The 24,499-nt window shown below is 49.1% G+C and overlaps 2 protein-coding genes across 5 annotated transcripts; one reads left to right on the forward strand and one right to left on the reverse strand.

The window, feature by feature from the left end:
• Nucleotides 1–105: 105 nt before the first annotated feature.
• PERCC1 (proline and glutamate rich with coiled coil 1) lies at nt 106–2,489 on the reverse strand. The gene is made up of 2 exons (XM_069809322.1): nt 2,286–2,489; nt 106–984 (listed from the first exon to the last, which is right to left on the reverse strand). Exons 1-2 carry the CDS (start codon nt 2,309–2,311, stop codon nt 246–248), a joined length of 765 nt encoding a protein of 254 aa, XP_069665423.1. The 5' UTR covers nt 2,312–2,489; the 3' UTR covers nt 106–245.
• Nucleotides 2,490–4,822: 2,333 nt separating this feature from the next.
• LUC7L (LUC7 like) lies at nt 4,823–23,645 on the forward strand. Of its 4 annotated transcripts, none has more exons than XM_069809801.1 (11): nt 4,823–5,012; nt 6,938–7,032; nt 11,981–12,079; nt 12,762–12,872; nt 13,511–13,654; nt 14,088–14,264; nt 15,111–15,199; nt 19,614–19,643; nt 20,593–20,757; nt 21,823–21,884; nt 23,280–23,645. In XM_069809801.1, the coding sequence occupies exons 1-10, from the start codon at nt 4,952–4,954 to the stop codon at nt 21,848–21,850; spliced, it is 999 nt and encodes a 332-aa protein (XP_069665902.1). In that variant the 5' UTR covers nt 4,823–4,951; the 3' UTR covers nt 21,851–21,884; nt 23,280–23,645. The 4 variants fall into 4 exon arrangements, with proteins under 4 accessions (XP_069665902.1, XP_069665900.1, XP_069665903.1 ...); XM_069809802.1 differs by lacking the exon at nt 21,823–21,884 and adding an exon at nt 5,763–5,833 and having other exon boundaries at nt 4,824–5,012; XM_069809800.1 differs by lacking the exon at nt 21,823–21,884 and adding an exon at nt 5,763–6,204 and having other exon boundaries at nt 4,935–5,012.
• The last annotated feature ends 854 nt before the right edge of the window (nt 23,646–24,499 follow it).

A 24,499-nucleotide genomic window follows, 5' to 3' on the forward strand; every position in this document is an offset into this window, starting at 1 on the left:
GCCGGCAGCCCCGAGGGCCAGGCCGAGCAGTGGCCCTTTGTCACTGGCAGCAGGGACACCACGGTGCTGGGTAGCAAAGGACACCGCATGCGCTGGTGCCTGGCGGGAGTCATTTATTCACTCGTCCCATCGCCAGCTCTGACCTGGCAGCTCCAGGTGCCCTGGCGCTGGCACCAGGGCCACTGGGTTTATCATTAACCGAGTGGCACGTGGCGGGGCTGGAGGCCCCTGGGGCCATGGTGGGGTCACAGCCCAACGAAGGGCTCAGCCTCCAGCTCTGGGCGGCCAGGCTCGGGCGGCAGCTCCCGCCCAGCACCCGGCAGCTCCGGCGCCGGCTCCACCGTCCAGTTGGCCAGGAGGTCGCTGAAGTCAGGGGTGCCGGCGTGGAGGAGGCTGGCAGGGCTGGGGACCGGCTCCCTCCAGAAGGAGGGTGGCAGCTTCCTCCGGTGCATGGGGGTGATGTGGCCATATTTCCTCTCCAGCCGCTGCGTCTTGCTGCCAGCTGCCCGGGGCGGCAGGCACCGGTGCACGCCATACTCGAAGAGCTCGGCCAGCGGCCCCAGCCTGTGCACGGCCCCAGGGCCGCCCTGCGGTGCCACGGTCTCAGGCTGGGCCTCAGCGTGCCGGGGCGAGCTGCAGTCCTCAGACACGCTGCGGCTGCCGGTGGCCTCCTCCTGGCCCCGCCGCCCGAAGTACCGCTGGATGTCGCAGCTGATGAGCTCCGAAAACTTGAGGAGCCGCAGGGTGGTCTCAGCAGCGCTGGGGACGGCCAGCTCCGGCCTCATGCTCTCCTCTGCAGCCTCCTCTTCCTCCTCCTCCTCCTCCTCCTCCTCCTCCTCAGAGAGGTCGGGGAAGTCGGGCTCGGGGCGCGGGGGCAGCAGCAGGCTGTGTGGGAAGGGCGAGGGCAACCGCAGCTCGGCCAGGGACTGGATGACGCCTGCAGCCATGTCAGCGTGCAGGGGCACCCCAGGGCCTGGACTCACCCTGTGGGCAGGGACAGTGGGGTGAGGGTGGCATGCACCCCGGCACCCTCCCTGACCCACCACCCTGCAGTGGCACTTGGCCCTGAGGTGGCAGGTGGACTGTGGCATGCCACACTGTGGCCAAGGTGGGGCAGCAGGGACATCCCCCATAAGCCATGGGGCAGTGGGGATGTCCTCACCAAGCCATGGGACGCAGGGCAGTGGAGACGCTCCCTCTGAGTCATGGGACATGGGGCAGCAGGGACATCCCCACCAAGCCCTGGGACATCGGGCAGCAGGGATATCCTAGCTGAATCCTGGGACGTCAGGCAACAGGGACAGCCCCATTGAGCCTTGGGACATGGGGTAGCAGGAATGTCCTCACCAAGCCATGGGACATGGGGCAGCGTGGATGTCCGCCCAAATCCATGGGATGTGGGACAATGGGAACGTCCCCAAGTCACGGCATGTGGGGCAGCAGGGACGTCCTCACTGATCCATGGGACATGGGGCAGCAGGGGTGTCCCCACCAAGTCATGGGATGTAGCCCTGATCCCCCTGAGCCATGAGCCGTGGGGCAGCAGGGATGTCCCCCAGAGCTGTGGGGCAGCGGGATGTTCCCCTTCACCCTGGGGCTGTGCATGGAGGTGAATGGGGCTCAGCACCCACCCTGCCACCATGGGCTCAGTACCCTGCCACTCTGGGCTGAGCCGTCCCTGCCACCCTGGGCTGAGCACCTGGGATGCTGAGCCCCATGCCCTGCCCACACAATGGCCCCGTCGTTTTCCCTGCGACGGGGCAAACCCAGTCACCTCCTCGCACCACCCCGGTGGGCTCCAGCCATGGCTGGGTCTTGCTGACCTGGATGAGGCCCCTCTGTGGATAGTGATACCTGTGCCCTGGGGTCCCCAGCAGTGCCTTGCTCCACGCCATCCCTGCCCACATGCTTGGGACTGCCATTGCCCCAGCCCTGGCCCTGAGAGGGTCTTGGGACAAGGGACAAATCCTGGGGGACAAGCCCTGCTCCTGCCATGCCAAGCACGGTGCTGGGCCCTGCATCCAGCCGGAGACAGCATCGTTGCCATCTCTGGGGTCACCATGCGTCTTTCTTTGTGCCTTCCCCACCGTGGGACCCCTGGTCCGGCCTCCCTGGGGCAGGCGGTGGGGGGCTTAGCCTCCTGAGGCACCATGCACCTCCGGGCTGTGGGGAAAAGGGAGCGGGGCCACCCCAGCAACAAAGCCAGCCTGCCCCGCTACCACCCTCAGACAGAGAAAAGACCCGGTGCAGGGAGGCATCACCCAGGGCCACGGCTCGGCACTCACCTTGGTGCTGCCACCCGGCCATGCATAGGCTCCCGCGGCGCTCCCCCTTCCCGTCCCTCCACCTGGGCCTGAAGTATTTATAGCGGAGCAGTGAGCTGACGGCTGGCAAATATTTGGTAGCTGTATTGTAATAGTAGACTCAGTAAACAGAGCTGGGGTTTGCTTTAGCACCCAGCAACGGGAGAGCGGCGTGGGGAGGGATGTGGGGACGGAAGGCAGGGCTCACCTTAATGGTTCACTAGCCAGGGGATTTTCAAGTGTTGTTCCTGTAAATTCACCTATTAAATCGGCAGCCCCAGCTGCCAAACTGCCCGCACACTTGTGCCGAGGGCTCTTATCTCCCTGCTGATTGGAGGCGAAATCAAGCTTTGTCAAATAGGCGTAAAATTAAATTTCATGCTATTTTGACTCCTGGAGTAGGGATCTTCTGAAGAACATACTGTGTTATCGAGCGATGCCTCTGCAAACAGGCGCTGCTGCCGTGGCTGCAGAGGGCAAAGCCTCTCTGTGGGGGTCCTGCAGCGCTGGCCCCCTGCACAGCAGAGCGGGGCCAGGTGTTGTGCAGCCCCCATGTGGGTCCAACCCCCCATCTCCATCCTCGTCCCCCTCCCCGAGGTGGATGCGGGGCTCTCTGACCAGCCCCAGGATGGGGTTTGGAACGTTTTAAGGTGGCAGGACACAACTCCGATGGCACAGCTGTTGGGAGAGGCACTTCAGGGTGCTGTGCTCCCCGGGGAGTGGTGGGGCTGGGTGCCCAGGGCCAGTGGCTCTTGCCAGGCAGCGCCTGTGGATGCAGAGATGGGGATATGCCGTGTGGACAGCAGCTGGGCCAGCCCCACGGTAGGGACAGCACCTAGGACGGCAGCATTGTCACCACGGATGGGGCACTGGGGTGCCCCGTGTCTCCATATGGCCTGCAGCTGTGCTGGCCCACGCAGCGTGTGGTGGCCTGAGGACAGTGATGCTGGTGAGTAGCTTGGGTCCCGAGGCAGCTGTGGCCAGAGGTGCAATTTCTGTTTTGGCAGGGGGACGTGCCAGTTGGGTCGTCTGGGGCAGCAGAGAGCACAGCCAGAGGACACAGACAGCTGGGGGACTGGAGGTGGCTGGCGGACACCGGATGGCCAGGGGATGCAGGACAGCCTGCCTGTGACAGCTGGAGGGCACAGGGTGGCGGGGGCCTGACACAGCGCCCAAACCCCATCACCGCCTGTGCTGGGGAGGCTGAGGGGGTGGGACACTGGCCATTGGGGTTGGGGACAGCCAGAGCCCTGCTCCAGAGCTGCCCTATCCCCCTGCCCTTGGGGTGACCGCAGCTCTTGGTCTGCTCCCCCGGAGCCCTCCCTGCACCCTGGGCTGAGCTGTCCCCAGGTGCTGAGGTGGGATCCCCAGCCCCTGCCATAGGGCAGCACTGGTGAGGACAGCGCCAGCCTGGGCATGGCTGTCACCCACCCGTCTCCCGGGGCCAGCAGCCCTGGGCACCCTGTGGGGGCAGAGGTGGGCACCGGCACCGGCACCAGCTCTGCAGTGCTCCCTCTCCCCTCTCCAAACACTCACACCAGCAACGCCAGGGCGGGAGCAGCAGCCATCCCGCCCGGGCACCGCTGGGCAAACAGGGCGGGTGGGAGCTGATAAGCCACGGGCACCCTTCGGTCTGCTCCCTGACGTCACCCGCCGTTGCCCGCCCGCCCGGCACAGCTTGGCACGGCACAGCTTGGCATGGCTTGATGCTGCTGGGCATGGCTTGGCATGGCTTGATGTGGTTCAGCATGGCCTGGCACAGGCTGGCATGGTTTGGTGCTGCTTGGCATGGCCTGGCATGGCCTGGCACAGCTTGATGTGGTTCAGCATGGCCTGGCACGGTTTGGTGCTGCTTGGCATGGCCTGGCACAGGCTGGCATGGTTTGGCGCTGCTTGGCATGGCCTGGCACGGCCTGGCACAACTTGATGTGGTTCAGCATGGCCTGGCACGGTTTGGCACGGTTTGGCGCTGCTTGGCACAGCCTGGCACAGGCTGGCATGGTTTGGTGCTGCTTGGCACGGCCTGGCACAGCTTGATGTGGTTCAGCATGGCCTGGCACGGTTTGGCGCTGCTTGGCATGGCCTGGCACGGCCTGGCGTGGGTTGGCACGGCTCAGCAGCCACTGTGGCCCGGCTACTGGGCCCATGCTCGGTCAGCCCCGGGGAAGGGTGCTGGGGTACCCAGGGGCAGCACCGTCGATGGGGGCCGAGCCCATGGCAGCGGCCCAGCGAGGAGCCAGGCCGCGGGTGCCCCCCGGCCGGTGGGTGCCCGTCCCCCTGCCCGAGGCCGCCGTTAACGAGGCGTCCCGCTAAGGCGGGGGAGCCGCAGCAGGCGGCCCGGTGCGCCCCCACACGCGGGGGCCCTTCGGCGCCAGAGCGGAGCGGCCGCCGGGCCCCGCCCGCCCGCCCCGCCGCGCTCCGGTCTGCCGGGAGCCGCGCCCCGCCCCGCCCCGCCGGCGGACTACCCGTCCCGGCATGCCGCGCGGTGGCGGGAGGGGCCGCTTCCGCCCAGCGCCCGCCGCGCGCCGCTGTCGTCGTCGCCGCCGTCGCCGAGGCCGGAGCAGCCGCCGAGGCCGCCGCCGCCCAGGCCCAGGCTCAGGCCGGAGCCGCCCGCCCGCCGCGCCCCGCGGCCCGGCCCCGCGCCCGCCATGTCGGCCCAGGCTCAGATGCGGGCCCTGCTGGACCAGCTCATGGGCACGGCCCGGGACGGTGAGTAGGGGCGGGCGGGGCCTGCAGGAAACGCCGCGGCCTGGCGGCCGCCTCAGCCGCGCGGGGCCCGGCCCGGCCGCCGCCTCCGCTCCGGACCTGCGGCGCGATCGGCCTCCGTCCGCGCCGGGGGACGCGGCGGGCCAGAGCCGGAGCCCCAGCCCGCCCCCGCCGCGGCCCGGCCCCGGCGCCGCCGAGCGGGCGGTGCGGGGCGGCCGCCTGGGCGGGCCGGTGGAGCGGGCCCGGGCCTCGCCGCGCTTCGGTGCGGCCTAGCGAGCTCGGCGCAGGGAGCCCGGTAGGGGTAGGCCTGCCCGGCGGAGGAGCCCGCCTCGGCCCTGGCCCTAGAAAGCGCCCGGCGTGGCCCAGCCGCGGGAGGAGCCCGCCGCTCCGGGCCCCGGCTGCCGCAGAGAGGTTTTAGGGAAAGCTCCGTGCCCAGGCCACGCCGTGCGTACAGAGGCATGTAGGTAGGTGTGCCTGCAGGAGCCGGCCGTTGTAGTTTGTTGTCCAAGAAAAGAAATGTGACAGCCTGTGCAAAATATGTTCTCGCTGCGGTTTGTACCTCCCTTCTGCGACTTGCTGAGTACTTAAATTCCTTTTGGCACGTTAGCAGGGCTGTTCAGGTACTTTGCACTTTGTTTCGTAAGTGAATAAGTGCTTTTCTTTCTTTGTGTATTGAGTTGCTATTGAATTGCTTCCCATATTTTTATTTCATACAAACTGAACAATTGTGGCCCCTCTATTTTATTTATAAAGGTTCAGTGTATCTTTGCCTGCCTACATCAATCTGCAAGGGAGTTGCAGAAAAGCCTCATGTTCATCGAGCCGTGAGTCACAACCAATTTTTAAAGCTGTTATAACAAAAAAAAAAAAAAAGTGTTTGCTTTTTTTTCACAAGTAACTTTAAAAGTGTAGCTTAGAAAGAAAAAAAAAAAAAAAAACATTTTCAGTAGACACAACATTATTCCTGGATGCTTGCGAATCCTAAACTATATTCATACTTTAGTGTTACACATACCTGTGTCATATACACAGATGAGCTTTAAAATTGTCACATACCATTACCACTTTGCCTTTACTTTTATGTATCATTCCCCTGACTTCCTTACTGCAGGTGTGGGCAAGAAAACTTTTCCTTTAAAACTTTTCAACAGTGGGCATAAAATTCTGCAGCTGAGGTCTTGAAGAATGCAGATGGGTATAGTATATGTTGGAGCTCGCAGTGTGTATTGACTAACTTTGTTTCTTTTTTTATTTTTTATTTTTTTGCTTTTCTGATATTGTCTTGTTTAAGTGGCTCCTGAGTGTAAAATGTCTTCTGAGGGTGGGACGTGGGTGGGAAGCACGCTTCGTGTTCCAGGCCAAGACCTACAAGATTCGTCTTTGGACGGCCTTGGAAAGCACACTGCATATTTGGTTTTCAAACCAAATGGACCGATGTCTTAATTATCAGATGAGCAAATAGCAATCGCCTATAAAAACTGTCCAGCACAGCCCTGTTTTGTGATTCATAGCCCTCTGATAGCGTGGGTTTCAGTACCTCCTGCCCCTTCCTCACAGTAAAAAAGGGGGGTGGGGGGTGGGGGAAAGAAAGAAAAGGTTTTGGCTGCGAGCCAGATTGTCTGTCTCCTTTTTTCTCTTCTGGCTGTGCTGTCTCTTTATATGGATGACAGGCCTTGGACGTTACTTGGCTCGCCAACACTGTGTTTAACATGGTGTACTGGATGAATAAATGCTAAAATAATGTTTGTTGCCAATTATAAGTGTTCCAGAATATCCTGTTACCCTCTAAGCTTTTTTCGAGTAATTTTGGGGAGCAGGAACACCAAGTATTTTAATCTGCATATTGAGGCGAAATGATCATACCATCATCTTTGTTCTCTTATCAGTATTCTAATGTCTCCTTATTTAAAACCACAAATGAATTTCAGGAGATGAAACCAGACAAAGGGTGAAGTTTACAGACGATCGTGTTTGCAAGAGCCACCTTCTGGATTGCTGTCCGCATGATATCCTGGCTGGAACAGTAAGTATATCCTCTGTAATAAGGAATTCTGGTGAGGCAGACATTGGTACAGCTCTTCAGGGCTCATCTATGCATCGTAGGTAACTCCTAGGAGAGGTCAGACTTGCTGTGCCCAAGGAGTGATCACAATTTTAATTTCAGCTTCTGTGACCTGTTTATGGAACCGCTGAAATCAGGAGCGCTTAGGATTTGCTTGCAATGGTTTTTCTCTCACAATCCTACGTGAAGTTGCAAGATTATTTCTCTGTTATCTGTTTGAGATGGTTAGGGCCTGAAACTTGTCCCATGGAGGTCGCAAGATCGTAGCTAGCCTGCTGTCCTGGGCGCTCTAGTTCACTGTTGCATCTTCAGGTTAGCAAGTTTTTTCTTGCCAGCTGCAGTAATCCTTAGAACTTTTCAGTCTCCTCTCTCAACCCATGTGATATTCTCCTGATGGAACGGCAGCTTTTTCATCATTACTGGTTGGCGTGCTAATGGCGGGTTACAGCTCAGGCCGACTTTGTGTTTTAGAGTTGGTTGGTCTAAGCAGTGTCACTCTGCTTGACTGGTTTGAAACAGTTGAGTCAGCTCCTTCGCTGCCACCCTCTGGGGACAGAGCTGGCCAATTTTCAAAGGTTTGGCTCACATGCTCTCTGAGAGCAAAAGGTGATGTGGGCTTTTAACAGTGAGATCTTGCAAAGTAAGTATTCAATTTAGGCACCCAGATGAAAGATGCGGTCCGACTTTCGAAAGAAAACAGTGCATGTCTTGTGCAGTTGTTGCTGTATTAGAGAATTGCAGGATGGAGATGAATATAGATGTTTGAAATCCATCTTTACCCTCACTGTTTGACACTATATACTGTGGCGATTCACATTGTCCATCCACTTAAACAGATTGTTTAAAGATAACTGTCGTTATTTATAGCCCTTCCTGCTGCTATTTCAAGAGCTGAGTTTGACACAGTGGGATACCAACAAAGCGGAGGGCTGGCACTCCTTCCTCTGTCTGTGTCGCTGTGATAAAGACTCTGTGGCAGCAGTAGTATAAAGAGCTTTAGCAAAAGCTGCCTTGGCTTGGGCGCTTAAACTTTAGCTTCTCAATGGCTGCTATTGCAGAATGAGGTTGGAAGAGTTGAGTACCAATCTCTATATATCTCTGTATTTATTTTTTATTAATTTGAATCTCAGATGTATTTTCTAGCAATCGCTCCATCAGCCTCCCTATCACCTCACTTCTGTTTCAGAATTTATAGCTGCTTAAATCACCTTCTGCCCACCTCCATCCTTTGTGCAGGTCACTATGCTTAGTGTATGTTTTTTGATACGAGATTCTACAACAGTTTTTTGTGGCACAAATGGTGTTTTGAAGATTCAGGCTGCCTTCTACCTCTTCTGGCACATTTCCAGGAAGAAGGTAAATGGTGAGTTGAAGGGGTTGAATTAAGTGATGTGCATGGCTGTTGGAGCTAGTGCCCAAGCACAGAGGAAGTCTAAGGTGTTCAGGTGCATTGTGAGTCTCCTGGGGCAGAGAAGCACGTTCAGAAATCTGTTTCTCTTGCTTCTGCTGTTACTTGTCTGCACTGAGTCTGTCTCTTCCCTCTTGCTGTGGAATTTCTGCTCAGAAATCTCACACAGGAGCAGGAAGGAAGACTGCTTCTGAAGATGATCTTGTGGATCACTGAGGTAGTCTTGTGGTGGCCTTTAAGAGGCTGTGGAGCTCTCTACACTGCTGTCAGCGGGTTCTTGGGGGCAAGAAAAAGTATTGGTGCCACAGATCTGTGCTGAAAGAACATGTGATGTCTGGAAGAGGAACAGCATCTCAGCTGTCAGCGCTACCAGTGCAGAATGAAACTTAACTGGAACGTGCACGCTTTCCTCGTGATCTCAGGTTCACTGACATTTTACAGTGGTCCATTAAGGAAAGAGCTTTGTGGGTGAATCAGCCTCAGCTGGATGGGTTAGCGTCCATCTCTGGATGTGTATTATTGCAGAAATCAGGACGTTGGATCTTTTTTTGAAATTTCCAACAGATGCTCCAAGCCTTCTGGTGCTGGTTATGTTGCGTACTCCCCCCGAAGGCACTGTTGTTGCTGCATCCTTCATGCGTGCAGATATTCCTTAGTGGGAGGCTGATTGGAGACGAGCAGGAAGCTGGATCCTTTGGGTCGCTGTGCTAAGTGAAATGTGATGGAGTCCCATTCACTGACCTTCAGGTGCAGGGTAAGAGAAGGAGTCCAGACTGTAAGTAAAGCTCTGGAATACTCCTCAGAGCTGCAGAAGGCATGCTGATGTTTGCTTTGTTTAGGTGCACCAATGTTCTTGGTCATAAGAGCCTTTGGCCCCAGAAACTTGTCTAAACTTGTCACTAAATAAGCTACAATGGTTCTCTTTTTGGTCTCCATGGGGGAGGAGGAAAATTCCAGGAGAACACAAGTTAGTTTAGTATGCCTATGTGCTGTTATCAGGGGACTTATCTAGATTGTTAGTGGCCTGCACCCAGTCAGCTCTGCAGCTAATGGTAAGCATATTTCTGTCAGTGGAAGTACTGCAGCACATTCAGAGATGGCATCAGCTGGTAATCCTCCTGAATTTTAGCACCACTAATAAGTTGAAAGATGAGGCTGAAAGCTGCCCAGGTAGAGCATAGCTTGGAAATTACATTCAGGGAATTTATTGTGTCCCCCACTGGGAGTTATGAGTGAGCTGAAATCTGTAGTTTGCAGAATTGTTTTGTGGGGGTCTCTGCTTTCCTTTTTTACTTGGGTGAAACTCTGTAGCTCTGATTACTATTAAAGAGCCTTCCTCATGGAAATAGACTTTCTGGTGAGTTAGCAGTTTAGTGGAGATCATAGGAGAAACCTCAAAATGTGGATTGCTCAGCAAATGTGAGCAGGACTAATTAGCACTGGCATCTAAATGTATTAAATATTTGTGTGTGTTTGGGGGGGAGGGTGTTAAATCTTTACTCAGGCTCTGCTGGTTACCTGTCTCATATAAACCAGCCATGAGCGTTGACTGGAGGAAGTCACGATCACTGCTGTAAAGGGTGAGTATTTGATGACAGGCCTCCCTGAGACAAGAGGATTCTTTGAGACAGAAGGGCTAGTGGTCTTACCTCAAGTGAGCAATACCTGTGAAAATCTCCTTGCACCTAGATCATCTCCAAGGACATGGAGGAAGACTTGAGGTTTGTATGCTGGTGAGACCTGAATGTTCTCCTCCAGAGGAAGAGGTTGAGGGATTCATTGCCTTTTAACAAACAGGGAGAGGAATATGGAGCACACTGTTGGCTCTTCTGAAGTTGTGGGCTGGAGCCCCTTCTCGGAATTGAAGCTAGTGGCTCAGCTTGGAAGAAGAGTTCAGATAAGAATACTTATGATGTGTGACAGTCGCATCTAATATTGTTATTTTCTCCCTATATTGGAAAGGGATCTCAGTAGAATAGCCGTAAGAATAAAGATTTAAGTTGCATCATGGAAAGTTCTTTTTGTGGTAAAATAACAGTAGCTCGCTAGCATTCTTTGAAGAGGCTTGCCTGAAGATGAACATGATCAAGCTTTGAAAGTACCGGACGCTTTTTTTTGTAGGCATTAAATTTCTACCATTAGAGAGCTCAGCAGGACTGTTCTGGATACAGCGTCTGTTTCTGTAGCCTGCTGCCTGAGGCCTCCTGTTTCTGGTAAATCTGAGCAAAATGAGGAAGACTAAATAGTGGCAAGTCATCCGGAATTGTTTTCTTTGTTTAAAGAAGAAACGCTAATAACACAAGTAGCTGCTGTGAAACCCAGAGCATTACCTGGTGGAGCTTGCTTTAGTTGCTTCATTCTAAACACGTCCATTGCTGCTGTCTGAGTGCATTGTTTCACACAGGTGTCCCTGGCACCCCCAGCTCTAGTTTGTGATGTTCCGCAGGGATTCTGTGTTGATCCTGATTTAGATGTATTTAGCTTTTTCTGCAGTTCAGTGAGTTGACACCTGTTGTGCTGGGTTCATGGGACTGGTGGTGACTGGGAAAGAAGAGGATGGCTGGCCATGACCTGTACCATGCCATTCGTACTGTGCCTCACATTTAGATGTTTTATTATTTTGTCTTTCAAAATGTCATATTCTTTTTCTATTTTAAGAATAAGAGAAATGTTCTCTGTTATATATTGATAATGTCGAAATGCAATTTCCATGTTTTGCGAGCATAATTAACTTTGGTTCATGTGGCTGTTAACTGCTAGGTTGGGGAAAAATAACAAATTTAAATAGCATCAACTGCAATGGGAGTGAAGGGCAGCATGCAAGTCAGAGCTTTCTGGGAAGTGAGATGGTCTCAAGAAGTCTCTCACTAGATGGGCTTATGCGTAGGAATTAGCTTTGCTGGGCAGGTTTTAAAATTCCAGGCAGCAGCTGAATGTGGGAAGGGGCTAGCTGTGCAATTATGAGTCTGTTGTTGCTGAGTGTGGGTTTGTGCTTTTCTACCGGCCATCGCCCTTACTCCCTTAAGTCCACTTGTTCTTGACAGGAAACATTCTGTCTGTGTTCTATGATTTGGTATCTTTTGGTATCTTACTAGGGCTTGTCCTGACACAGATGTGCTTTTTCCAGATGATGTTTAAACAGGGTACAAAGCTGTATAAAAGGAGGCATTTGGAGTTAGTGCCCATTGAAGGAGTTGCTGCTGCAGCGTGCTGCGCCTTCCTAGCTCCCAGCAATTTCTAAGGCTGTGCTGTGACCTAGAGCACGAGTAGGGCTGGACTTAATGCATTTGGGGTGTTTTAGTGTTGTTCCAGGAACACCTAAAAGAGGGGTTCTAGCAAGCATGTTCTTCTGGCTAGTTCTGTTACTGACAGGTTAAGAGGAAGCTCTTCTTCCTAAAGAAGCTGCGTTTTGATATGATACAGTTGGCAAGAGTTAAGTATCTGCTGCTTGTTTCCATAATGGAGGGTTCTTACGTTGATTTTCTTTTTTCTTTTCAACAGCGAATGGACCTGGGAGAATGTACAAAGATCCATGACTTGGCACTGCGAGCAGATTATGAGATTGCAAGTAAAGAGAGAGATCTGTTTTTTGAGCTGGATGTGAGTACAAAGTTACTTTTGTGGAAACTGCCTCATGAAGTTATTTGACTGAACAGCAGAACTCAGTGGGCATTTCAGCTAGCCATGTTATTTGATGTGTTATCTAACAAGAATGTACAGCCCCTTCCCCTTCCTGAATGCCAGCTTGATTGCTGACTTGAAATTGTAGAAGTAATTACGGCCCTTGCAACCCCATTAGCCCAGCTAGCTGGGAGGCTCCTCCGACATTCCTTGCATCCCACACCTGCTGCTCTGTACCAGGTCATTGTAACCTGGTGGCCTGTCCCAGAAGGAGATTTGACATTAAAAGCTCTGTGGTTTCACTCTTGCCAGATTTAGCTTTCTATAATGGAACAAATCAAGTGGAAGAACAATTCTGTCTTCCCTTTTCATGTTATTCCAGTGCTTTTGTCTTTGCACCTGTTGCTCATGCATTGAAAGTTCCAGTGCAAAGCAGTCTTCGTGTGAGCATCCTGTTCTGTGTCTGAGTAAAGGGACTGTGTCAGGTTCCAGATGGATGACAGCCTTAAGGGCAGGGATCAAATTTTACTTTTTCTTGAGGCATCTGTTCTTGTGGTTGATTGTGCATTATACAGGGATTGTACCAGCTAGCTGTTGGCTGTCAAACCTAGATCTGGCATGGAGAGTACCCTTATTCACAATTCTTTGTCTGAACATGCAGGCAATGGATCACCTGGAATCCTTCATCGCAGAGTGTGATAGGAGAACAGAGCTGGCCAAGAAACGCCTGGCTGAGACACAGGAAGAGATCAGTGCCGAAGTGTCTGCAAAGGTATTGTCCTCTCATTAAACATTTGTTCTGCAAGTCTGTGTGAGAGCACTGCTGCTGTGTTGTCTCTGACACCATTAATTAAAGGCTTTGTGGATTCCAGCCATCCTCCTCAAATGCTGCTCTGGCCATTCTTGTGACAAACTTACTGGTTCAGAGGGCCATAGTAGCATAAAACATGAACTCTAAAATAGGTTGCTTTAGCATGGCAATAAAGCATATTGGTTTCCCACCATACTATTCAGTGTTAATGTAATAGCTTAGAATAGTATATGCATCCCATGACTGTTGTCTTTTCACTTAGTGCTCATGGAGTTTCCTTTTGGGGAACTTGCTTCATGGGAACAATACAAAGCATTACTGAAGCTGTCCTGCAAGCCAGAAATGTGCCACTGTTTGTGGCAGAACTGATGATGTCCCCTCCATGTCCAGTTTCTCTCTTTGCTATGTGTCTGTGACTGCATTGCCTGTACTTGGCCCACAAATCCCTTTTTGTTGGGACTCCTTTGACTTTCGGAGATTTATGGTCCGCTTCCAACAACTGCTTTTATTAAGTGATATTTTTTAGAGAAAAAGGAAAGGTCATCCTGCAAGCTTTAGCAAGTATTTTTGTCTTGTTAAAAGCACACTATTCTCTTTAGGCAGAGAAAGTACACGAGCTGAATGAAGACATTGGAAAACTCCTAGCTAAAGCTGAACAGCTGGGAGCTGAAGGAAATGTTGATGAGTCTCAAAAGATCCTGATGGAAGTGGAGAAAGTCCGAGCAAAAAAGAAAGAGGCAGAGGTATGGCGTTGGTTCTCCTATGAATTGTAATAGCGGACTGGGCTAGGCTGAGTACATGACAAACAGCTGGGTGGTTCCTACCTCCTTTCCAATGTTGCCAGCACCTTTTTCAGTTTCAGCCATGTGCCAGCAAGCAGTTGGCAGTGTACTGTGGTAGATGAAGAAAAGCTTTTTAGAAACTTTTATCTAGTGAAGAGAGCTGACTGGGGCGGGAAAGTATTTGTCCTCTGAAATATTTGGTCACTAGTCACTGCAGGGATAGGCTGTCAGGTTAGCTGTGCTTGCAGAGCGTTTTGTATGGCACCTCCTTTATATTGAGGGTGTTTTTTTGATTCTTGAAAGTGGCAGTGCAGTTCTTTGCAGGGATTTCCCTGGAGGGTTGTGACTATGCAAGGGTTTCCTGACATTTGCATGGTTTTTTGCCTCCCTTTAGGAAGAATACCGAAATTCAATGCCTGCATCCAGTTTCCAGCAGCAGAAACTCCGTGTGTGTGAAGTCTGTTCAGCATATCTGGGTCTCCATGACAACGACCGCCGTCTCGCTGACCACTTTGGAGGCAAATTACACTTGGGTTTCATTCAGATTCGTGAGAAACTGGATCAGCTGAGGGTAATCCTCCCTGTTTTAAACCTTCTCCTTTTAGTTTTGAAGACATTCAACACTTCCATTAAATTAATACAGAATTCTTTGCAGAGTGCTTGTAAAAGCCCAGAAATTTCTGATTGCAGAATCCCTGAAACTTCTGGTGGAGGTTTGCATGTAGCCTCATCTTGGGTTCTGTTCTGTAATTTCTGGGTAACTAAATATGTACCCTCAGAATGAGTCAAACCGGATCACTGCTGTCATTTATTCCATAGAACATTGGTATAGTTGCCTGTATTTTTCTCATTAATCTGGCTGAAATTTGTCACTCTGGGTTTTTTGACTTTGGGACCTCTTAACGAAATGCTTGAACTGAAGTTTCACATAGTGCTGTCAGTGAAAAAGGCCTTCAGTAGCTAAAGTGATTAGAAGTTTTCTGAAATGGTTTGTACTGGAGTTATGGTACTGGCCTTGCTTGCAAACAGAGACCTCTAGCCTGCTCGAGTAAGAGTTGTGATTCCTGTGCCCTATTCCTTAGGCAGTATATTGAGGTCAGTGCCTCGATTTGATCATTAGCGCAAGGCCAGAGCACTGTTTCATTGTGTGTTGTGTACACTCATGGTGAGACAGTCCTTGCCTCAAAGCTTATGGGCTTGTCTCTTAGAGCACAAGCACTCGAAGCGGAGTAGGGAGTAGCATTTCTTGCACTGATGTATGTTAGTGAAGTTGTGAGGAAAATGAGAACCTCGGTAGAGATCTTGACTAGCACATAAAAATGCAGTGAAACGGTTCTTTGTCTTACTGTTGGAATAGTCTCCCTGCAGATCTCTCTGACCTGTTACTGTATGGCTGAAATGCGGACTTTTTTTCCAGAAAACAGTGGCAGAAAAGCAAGAGAAGAGAAACCAGGATCGTTTGAGACGGAGAGAGGAGAGGGAACGAGAGGAGAGAATGGGCAGACGGTAAGTGGAAGCTGATAACTGGCTCGTGAAGTTGGTTTTGAAATAGTCTGATTTCTTGTATCTGAGCATTGCAGGAAAGCAGCATCTGCTGCTGGAGTAGCTGTTGGATGTGCTCTGGATGCTGTGTGAGCACCTTGGCATTCAGTTAAATATGAAAACAAATACCCCAAAACCCCACCTTAGAGTGATTTTATGTGTGTTGTTTTAACCTCCATTGTGTATCTGAAACATGTGAGTCCCTATATTTGGGAATCTGAATAAAATGCCCTCATCCAATGCATCTGAGTGGGAAAGTTTAAGATGAGTGAGGGCTAGGTCTGCTCAAAAGGCAGTAGTCGTGCAAAAATTCCCTGGACAGCCTTCCTCTCTTCTAGGCTAGGAGATGACAACAGAATGGAGCTGGTATCTGTGAGGCAGATGGTGGGCTGCCTGTCTTGCTCCAAAACTTTTCTGCAATAACACTGAGGTGCTTTTGGCACAGGTTTGGAAAACACTTCCTAGGGGATCTGAGGGATCCCAAGGAGTGGCTGCTTTTGGTGGTTGTGGCCATATGTGTCACCTTCTGCTCATATATGTATAATCCTTGAGCAGTGGGAGTGGCTGCAACGTTGGTATTCTCAGGACAAGCTCTTCTGCATCTTGCCAGCTGAACTGGAAAAACTATTGCTTCTGTACTTGAACCGAACAGGCGTCTTATGTGCAAACAGCTCAGTTAAACAGCCTGGTGTGGAGAGGGTAGTTATTTGCAGTGGTCAGGCAGAGGAAGTGGCTGAGTAGGAATGCTGTTCTCATTGTCACAGCATCTCCCCAGTTAACCTCATGTGTTTCTCATACTTCTTGTGTCAAAAAAACCAACCTTGCTGCCTGTGCTCTTCTTGACCCTCAGTGTTAACTGAAGAGTGTTTCAGCCATCCGTGTTTGAGGCATATGAGACAAGTAACTGCAGTATGCTCTAAGATGGTACTGGCTTCTGGGTATACATTGCTGGAAACATTAGCAAATAAATACCAGAATCAAAGCAGCTTTGTTTTCTGTGGTCTGCAGCTTGGTGATTTTGGTGTATTGTGAAGATGTAAGCCCCAAATTGTTATGCATTCTCCAGTTAGGGTGTTTTATGTGGGTTTTCTCTGTGGATTGCATGGTGCCAGTTCGTGCTGCAGCTTTCTCCTGAACAGCAGCACTTTATGTAGAGCGTCACAACTTTCTGGCATCCATGCAAGACTGTCAGTAATGCAGTTGTATTTGGGAGCTGGAGAATCTGGAACTGGCAGATGAGCACAGGAGTTAATCGAAAGGGACTGCTATTGCAGTTATGACATAGCATGCTGTTGCTATCGTCAGAAAGATGGAAATGAAACAAGAAGTGTCTTCACATGCAGCTGCTTCATGGCAGGCTCTTTCAGACCCACAGTAGGACCATATCTAACCTGGACTCAGTGTGTCTGTCTCCATGGTGCCTCTTCTTCCTGGAGGTCCTTTCTGCATGAAAATTGCTCAAGAGAGTTGCCTTCAGGAAGAGTCCTCTGGATCTCTTAGTTGGTCTGCATCTCCCCAAATGCTGATTTTCTTCCTCCTGTGGTTTTGTTTTTGTGGGTTGTTAAAAAAAACCAACCAAACCCCAAACCCTCAGTTGTTGAGAACTAAGGAACCTCTTGTGTTCAGAGGTAGTCCATATATGGATGCATCTGATGAGGGGGTTTGAAGATGGATTTTGAATGTTTTATTTAATGCTTTAAATGTGAAGAGTTTAAGAACTGCATTGAGTTGGCCTGAAGTCTGAGTTCTTGCTGGTTCCCTATGTGGCACTACTTAGATACTGTGGCCAGACTTTGCTCTCTCTCTGTATGGAGGCATCTGTATGCTCCTCTGTTCAGATACCGAAGAAAAACTTGTTGTGAAGGAGCCAAGAGTGTTACACAGAGGAGGTCAAATTATTTGCCTCTCCAAAATGAGAACTTAACCCAAAGAAGGAAAGTAGTTTTCCCAGTGGACACTCAGTGTCAGAACTGAGATTAGAGCCCAGATTTCTTGATTTCTCAGCACCTTACCTGCTGGGAGCTGTGCAACACCATGCTTACAGGAGCATTTTTCCATCAAAAAACTAATTGGTGACTTCTGCCTTTCAGTCTGACTCTCTTAACTAGAGCTTGATACTTTAAGGAACCATAGAAAACATGTTTCCTTCCTAAGTCTTCTTGTCATATCTTCATATGTGACATCTTCATGGTGTTATTGAGGAAGAGAAAGAGTACTGCTTGACTGAGAAGTCTTTGGTGACTTACCGGCACTGTGACATACTATGGAAACCTGTAGATTCACTTGTGAAAATCTGCCTCTCACAGGCTTTATTAGTTTGTCAACTAAACTGTGATTTACACATAGGAATGAGTGGGCTGGGTTGTCACCTCTAGTGGTAAATAAACACAAGACCTTTGTTTGGTATTGCTGGTGACTGCGGGCTACCCAGTCATCTCTTAAGACTGAAATTCTGTGGAGAGGTGGCATGCTTGGAAGTGCAGACCTCAGTATTTGCTTCCAGAGTACACCAGCAAACAAGTTTAGGTGGAGTTGCCAAATGGATTTCCTTTGTATTAAGTTGGACAAAACACAGGTTATGAAACTCAGCGTATAGCCTCTGTGATGCAGGGACAAAAAAGAGGAAGAAAATAAATATGCTCAGCCTCTTGCTTGTCTGGACAGCAGTATTCTACTGTCTCCTGCTGTATACTGATTCAGGCTAGTAAGGAAAGTGCTGTTTTGTTGGATGCTTCCTGAATTCTGAAGTCTAGCGCTAGGGAGTGATTATCAGGAGTTTATTATGCATACTCCTGCTCAGATCATAGGCATGGAAGGGCAGCCAGGCTTCTCAGGGGATGTAGAAGGTCTTTGTGTGGATGTGTGCACCGGTGATCCAGAATAAAGTTATCAGGAGGAAAAGAACATTAAGAACTTGGAGTAATTACAACCACCAAAAAAATTCAGCTGCCTGCCAGGCATCTACAGGAGGTTCTGCTGCTCTTTCAGTTCTGTTACATGAAAAAGGAGGTGTGTATTGCCTTGCTCTCCTGGTTTATCAGCTTTTCCTTCATCTGATTGTCTACTGTATTGCCTTGGAGCATGTTTCATTTGCCTGACTCCAAGTTCAGCTCCACCTTGTTTACGGTCCTTCTACCTGAATTCCTTTCTAAATTTTGGGATTTTTTTCTTTCTACTGTGATTAAACAATCCCATTTCATTGTGAAGGAATATCAGTGCACATTGATTCTCTTAATCTTGTCTTATCCAGGTATGGTTTTAAATGATATTATTAAAATAGATGTTTCTCCATTGCTTTTTAAAATTTTGTCTGTGCATAGCTTTCAGCCGCATCTCCTGTTACAGTGCCAGAATAGCTCTGTGACTGTGTAACTGGAACATCCCCTGTGAGTCGTATGCAGTGGGGAGACGGGAGCAGTTACGAGAGTGAGTCTCTTAAGTCACTAAACAGGGAGACTGGCCACTCCTCAATTAAAGCAAAAAGAGACCGTTCAGACAACGTGTGACGTTTTGGTGTAAGTTGGCTCTGAAACGTGGCCATAGAGAAAGAGGGAGAGCGTATCTTTCACATGGAGTGGTACTTTAACTGATGCTGAGTAATGGTGCTTCAGACGTTGAAAGAATTGTGACATTGTTATTTACAGGCTGTCAAAAGCTTAATGCTTACAGCTTTAAGCTGAGAGAGCCGCACATGAGCTCTGAAGCCATGGAAATGTGAGGAAGAATAGTGAGGCTTGGATGATTATTCTCAAGTGGCTTTAAGTCCGAGATGAAGGATTTTCAGTATATCAGTTACTTTTCAGTAGTAGTTCTTCCCTTGTGTCTGTTTCCCCTTTTTTTTTCTAGCTCATCTTTCCCAAACAGGGGAAAAAAGTCATTGATGCAAATTTTCTTCTAATGTTTGTTAAATAAATACAATGAGTGAGAAAATGTTGTTTTCTCTTTATTAAAATCCTTTTAATGTGCAACTAACTCAAAGGAACCAAAATCAGAAAACTGTCAACTTCTTGAAAATGTTAGAGTTGATCTAGTTGAAGTTAGAGTATACAACAAATATGCACAGCAAATGTGAAGTCAGAAAGGTTAGTTGTGGGGCTTTATTAACAGAGACTGAATTGGTTTGTAGACCTTTCTGTTCTGATGGGAAGCTCTGCATGTAGAAACTAGTGTTTCTATGGAGTTCTTCAGTTTTTGACAAATTCTCCCTGCCCCCCAAATTGAGTCTAATTAAATGTTTTAATGGCAAGCTTTTTTTTTAACTGACAGATTACTTGGGGTATTGTTGTGTTCTGGTGAAGACCTGCCAGGTTGGATGGGTGGTTCTGTTGAAAACCCACTGGCTATATCATACTTTCTTTTGCTTAACTCTCCTTTCTAGGTCTGGATCAAGAAATAGAGATCGTCGAAGGTGAGTGCACAGTTCTACAGTTCTCCCAAATATATATTTGTGTTTCTATCTAGCTCCTGAGGTTTTTCCTGGATCTCACAAATGGAGTTCACTCAGTGCTCCAGTCTCTTTGTTTTGCTCTCTGAAAGAAATGGGAACTACTGCTTGGGCACCTCAGTGGTGCTGTGCAACTTATTGTCACTCGTTGGGCTAGAAATCAGATGCTGGCTAGCCTGGTCAGGACAGAGGGTGCTGTGCACTGCAGAGTATGAGTCTAAGAATGTACTTGATGCCTCTTTCAATAAATGTGTAATATACTTTCATAGTTTTAATGTCTGAAATACATCTGTTACATATATAATACCTCAGATGTAAAAATACAGAGATTCAAGATTAAAGCCCCCCACATCTCTGTGAAAAGCTTGCCTTAACGGTATGACAGCATTCTGTCATCATGTACCTGGAGATCTTCCTGTCTACTGCTTCCCATATACATTGGCATCCTTTGTTTTGCTTTTAGAGCAGATTGAACCAAGTCGGCTTCTAAAGTGCAGTACTTTCACAAGGGAGTCTCCCTTTTGGCAGACTGCCATATGGGTTATGGTAATTTCACATGCCCCTTACTTTGGCCTCTCTTCTACTTATACAGGTCTCACCTTGAGTGAGGCATGGTTGATAAGCTCTGCTCTAGGCATCGGCACATGCTTACATTAACGGTGGGAGCTTTATATAAAAGCTTCCAAGCAAATTGAATTTCCCCATTGGCATTTTGTTGGTAGCATGAGGCCCAGGAGGGAGATGCCCACCCTGTGGGTGATGTGCCTTCTGTGTTGGCATGGGTGTGGCTGGCAGGGGTGGGTGCTGGTGCTCTGGATATTTGTTACTCAGGAATATTTGAGATGGGCTCAGGTACGCAGATCTGATGTACTGGCCCTTCTCCTGAGCCTGATGCAATCTGTGTCCTCTTCAGATCACGGTCTCGGGATAGGAGGCGAAGACGCTCGAGATCAGCTTCCCGTGAACGGCGGAAGTCTCGCTCCCGGTCCCGAGACCGACACAGACGCCACCGGAGCCGTTCCCGCAGCCATAGCAGAGGTCACCGACGGGGGTCCAGAGACAGGAGTTCAAAACACAAGTATGTATTCCTGACATGAGTGCTTCTGGAAAGGGGAGTCCTTGGCATCACAGTGAGCCTCCCCAGTCCCTTAGAGCAAGCAGGAGTATGAACGATTTCTCAAGTTAGCAGCTGCAGTGTCCCGTACCAGCTCCTGGGCCAAAGCAGGATTTCCCAGTGGCCATTTGTAGATGGCCTCACATGCAAGCAGTAGGGTAGTAACTGTACAGCGAGATCCCAGCTTGAGAGGAGAGTCTAGGAGATAGAACTGGTTTCTTGATTTGCACTGCTGAGCCTTGAGAAATTGCTGGTTTTCTTGTACAAGAAACAGCACAAAGGCCTGCTTAAGCTAACTGAGCCCCCCTGGCCTGTAAAAGCCAAGTAACTGAGAGGCAGTTTTGATGTTACATTTCTATGGTTACCTTCTGCTTCCCAGGTTCTTTCTCTCAGTGCTGGCGTGGGGAAGGAAGTGTATGATTTGGGATCTGGGGGAAGTCTTCTGTTAGAAGGCTGCTCAAGAGAGAGAGAATTGCTTAGGAATCTGCAGTGGAGGGAGGGGAAAAGGCAGCCAAGAGGAGGAGTATACCATTCTCCTGTCATGGAGGAGAAGTTCTGTAGTCTGAAGAAAGGCTTTAAGTCTCTTCTGAAACTCAGCAAAACACTGTATTGGAGGAAGGATAAGGCAAGCATATGTAGGAGTATTAGAAAAATTGAAAGGAATCATTGTGTTTCCTTACAGCACTTTTAAGCCCAGGAGCAAGTCTATCGCCAGGTGCTTGCAGAAGTTAGATCTGGCTTTTTTTAAATGCTCCTAATTAATAGGGGAGTGCTTTAGCACTGTCTTACCCAATTAGGCACCACCACTTGAGTACAATTCTAGAAACAAATCTACCATTGTGTGTCTTGTGTCCCTTTAGCTAAGGGGTAAGAACAGGTTTTAAAGATTCCTGATGAAGGGGAGGGAAATAATGGTCTGAAAAAAAAAGTCTGTTAATAATTGAGGGGGGTGTGTAAATACTGTTGATTCTCCAATGGCTGAGATACTAAAGTCCTTTTTTAAATCTGTCTTGAACATGAAAAATAAAGAAAAGAAGTTTGGACAATTAGGAAGTGAGGAAGACCCTGTAATAACTATTACTAAAGAGCAGGTAAGGGATTACTTCGAAAACCTTGAACACATTCAAATTAGCCAATCGAGATTGTAGGGGGATTGGCTAGCTGACATACTTGCGCAAAATTACTGAGAACTGGGGAGAAACCAGGATCAGCTTAAGAAAATAAAACAAAACCAAGAGAACAAACAGAAAACCCCTGTTCCCTGAAAGAGTGTAGCTTCTGTTTTCACCTTGAGAATTAATGAAACCTGCATTGAGGTTCTGCTGGTCTGAGGTGTCACTTGTATAAAGAAATGGAGAGCCTGCCACAAGATCTGGAGGTCTTGGGGTAGGAGGACTATGGGCAGGAAGCATTGTTGTGGGAACAGGGAGAGGGTTAATCTCATCAGACAGACTCTTGTTATCATCTGGTTAAATGACACAATTTAATGAAAATTAAATGGCTCATGATACAGAGGCTGTAAGGTTTTAATGCATCAATTGTGCAGTATTTCCAGAGCTTACAATTGACACAAATGAAAGCTGGAACCTCTAAGGTACCTGCCAGGTCCTTTCATTGTGACTGTAAAGACAAACCTGCGTACTGAGTCCTAGAGTAAAATGTGCTGGCTCTGCAGGGTCTGTGAAAGCCTCTGCCTAGTTCTAAAGGGGTGTGGGCCGCTAGAGCTCATTCAGGATCAGCACCTTTTGAAGGCTGCCAGTCGATAAGCTGGCATGAATCATACAGGAAAACAGCCTTTTCAGATTGGACCTAACATGAAGCCTTTTGCTTAATTCTGTGTGGGCTGATAGAGTGAAGCACTGCTGAAAATCTGTAGCTGTCATTTGGGCAGGCTGTGAAAAGATTCGCCTGTGTTGTGGGCTGAGAATATAAATCTGTATCATCCTGACTTTGAACCCAGGATGCTGCCAAGGACAGCGCTTGTCAGGATGCAAAGGAAAAAGCCCAGGGCTGAGCGAGCATTTGAGTCCAAAGAATACAGTTGGTATTTAAAGCAGTTGAGCAGAAAGTCACTAACTTAGAGCATAATGAAAAATTAGTCTAGAAGACACAACAGAGCTGAGTGATAGACGAGAAAGAAATTGCAGGCACTTCAGTATGGCCCGGTAAACTAATAAGGGGCCCAGGGAAGACCTCAGAGAGCCTCTGTGGTAACAGGTTGAAAGGATCGCTCCAAGGAGAGAGTAACAAAGGCTGCGCTGTGCACTTGGTGCTGCAAAACTGGTGTTCTCATACATAAAGCTCGGAGAGGGCCCAGAGTTGCTGTCTTGAGGACGCCACTCCCAACGTCGCAGTACCTAGGCACATTTCTGTAAGAAACTTGTGTTACGCCACAGCCCTGTTAGGGAAAGATGTTGTCGTTTTGTGCATATTTGAAAATTCTTTTAGTTGTGAAGCTTATAGCGATGGTTTACTTTGTACTTCAGATCTTCTAGAGATCGATCTTCAAGAGAAAAGTCACGAGACAGAGAGAGAAAAGAGAAGAGCTCTTCTGAGAGACGGCACGAGAGCACAAATGGCAAATCTCGTTCCAAGAGATCAGAAGAGAGAGAAGCTGGCGAGATCTGAACTCAAACGATCTGTGTTGCACTGTAAATAGTCTGATAAACATTCTACACAAAGCCTAAATTTCCCATTTATATTTACTGAATACAACTCATCTTTTGTAGTTTGGAATTTTTATTGTTTGGCAGATAGCTGTGAGTTTGTAGAGACACAGAGTTACGTACTGTTTAACAGGATTTTGTTTTAGTAGGAATAAATAAATCTGGACGGATCGTTTTCAATTCAGGCCAATGGCTGACACGCTGTGTTTGTCCTGACCCAGCGAACACGGCAGTCAGGGGCAGCGCTGTGGTCGGAGACCTGAGCTGCTGTGATGTTTGTAATGCTTCAGCCCTTTCCAAAAGATCTACCTGACCCTTTGTGAGCACACCAGTAGCGCTGGTTCTCACTTAATTAATTTTTCCTTCTGTTTATATCTGTTAAAAGAAATTCAGAAGTGTGGGTTTTTTTCCTTTTAGCGCTTAGCCACCTCATTTTTATGTCTCCAGCATTTGAGAGTTGCTTCACGATTCCAGCTGAGTCAAGACAGACAAAATTTGGCCCTGATCTGCGTATTTCGAAAGCTGTTCATCTTTGTGAGGATGATCAAATTGGCTGGAGCACATTTCTAAGATGGGCTCAAGTCTGGTTTTAGTACCTTAGCAGATCAGATAGCAGGTGTAAACACAACAGTGGAAAATCTGGACTGATTTCTTCTGTAGAGGAGTACAGCCACAGCTAGCCTGCCTATTTACTGTGCACTCTGGAGTCAGAGCTTCCTCTGTGGAGTTTTCTGACTTGTGAAAAAAAAAAAAAAAAGCGTTAGTGTATGTTTTTTAAAAGGCCAGTCAGGCAGAAGGTGGCCGAGTAGCAGAGGTGACTCGGGATGGAGTGAAATCCAGGGGCAAGGCGAGGAAAGAAGTCGCCTGTGTTGGTGCACACTGCTTCTCCTGGGACTGAGGCACCAGCTGTGTCCTAACACGTGTGGGAGGAATTTGCATATTGTAACTAGCTTATTTGTAACTAGGTTTATTTTACACTAGGGGAGGAAGGCCGCCTTGCTGTGCCAGCCACAGTCGAGACCCCGAGGATCGGTATTTTG

Source organism: Haliaeetus albicilla, chromosome 22 (assembly GCF_947461875.1).
Source record: "Haliaeetus albicilla chromosome 22, bHalAlb1.1, whole genome shotgun sequence".
NCBI lineage: Eukaryota > Metazoa > Chordata > Aves > Accipitriformes > Accipitridae > Haliaeetus > Haliaeetus albicilla.

Bases quoted from the DNA above. Each gene is read 5' to 3' on its own strand.
- LUC7L (XM_069809799.1), top strand. From the start codon at position 4,952: ATGTCGGCCCAGGCTCAGATGCGGGCCCTGCTGGACCAGCTCATGGGC. The intron at 7,033-11,980 runs GTAAGTATATCC...TCTTTTCAACAG, and splicing joins ATGATATCCTGGCTGGAACA to CGAATGGACCTGGGAGAATG. The intron at 15,200-19,613 runs GTAAGTGGAAGC...TCTCCTTTCTAG, and splicing joins GAGGAGAGAATGGGCAGACG to GTCTGGATCAAGAAATAGAG.
- PERCC1 (XM_069809322.1), bottom strand. From the start codon at position 2,311: ATGCATGGCCGGGTGGCAGCACCAAG. The intron at 985-2,285 runs GTGAGTGCCGAG...CCCTGCCCACAG, and splicing joins GGCCGGGTGGCAGCACCAAG to GGTGAGTCCAGGCCCTGGGG.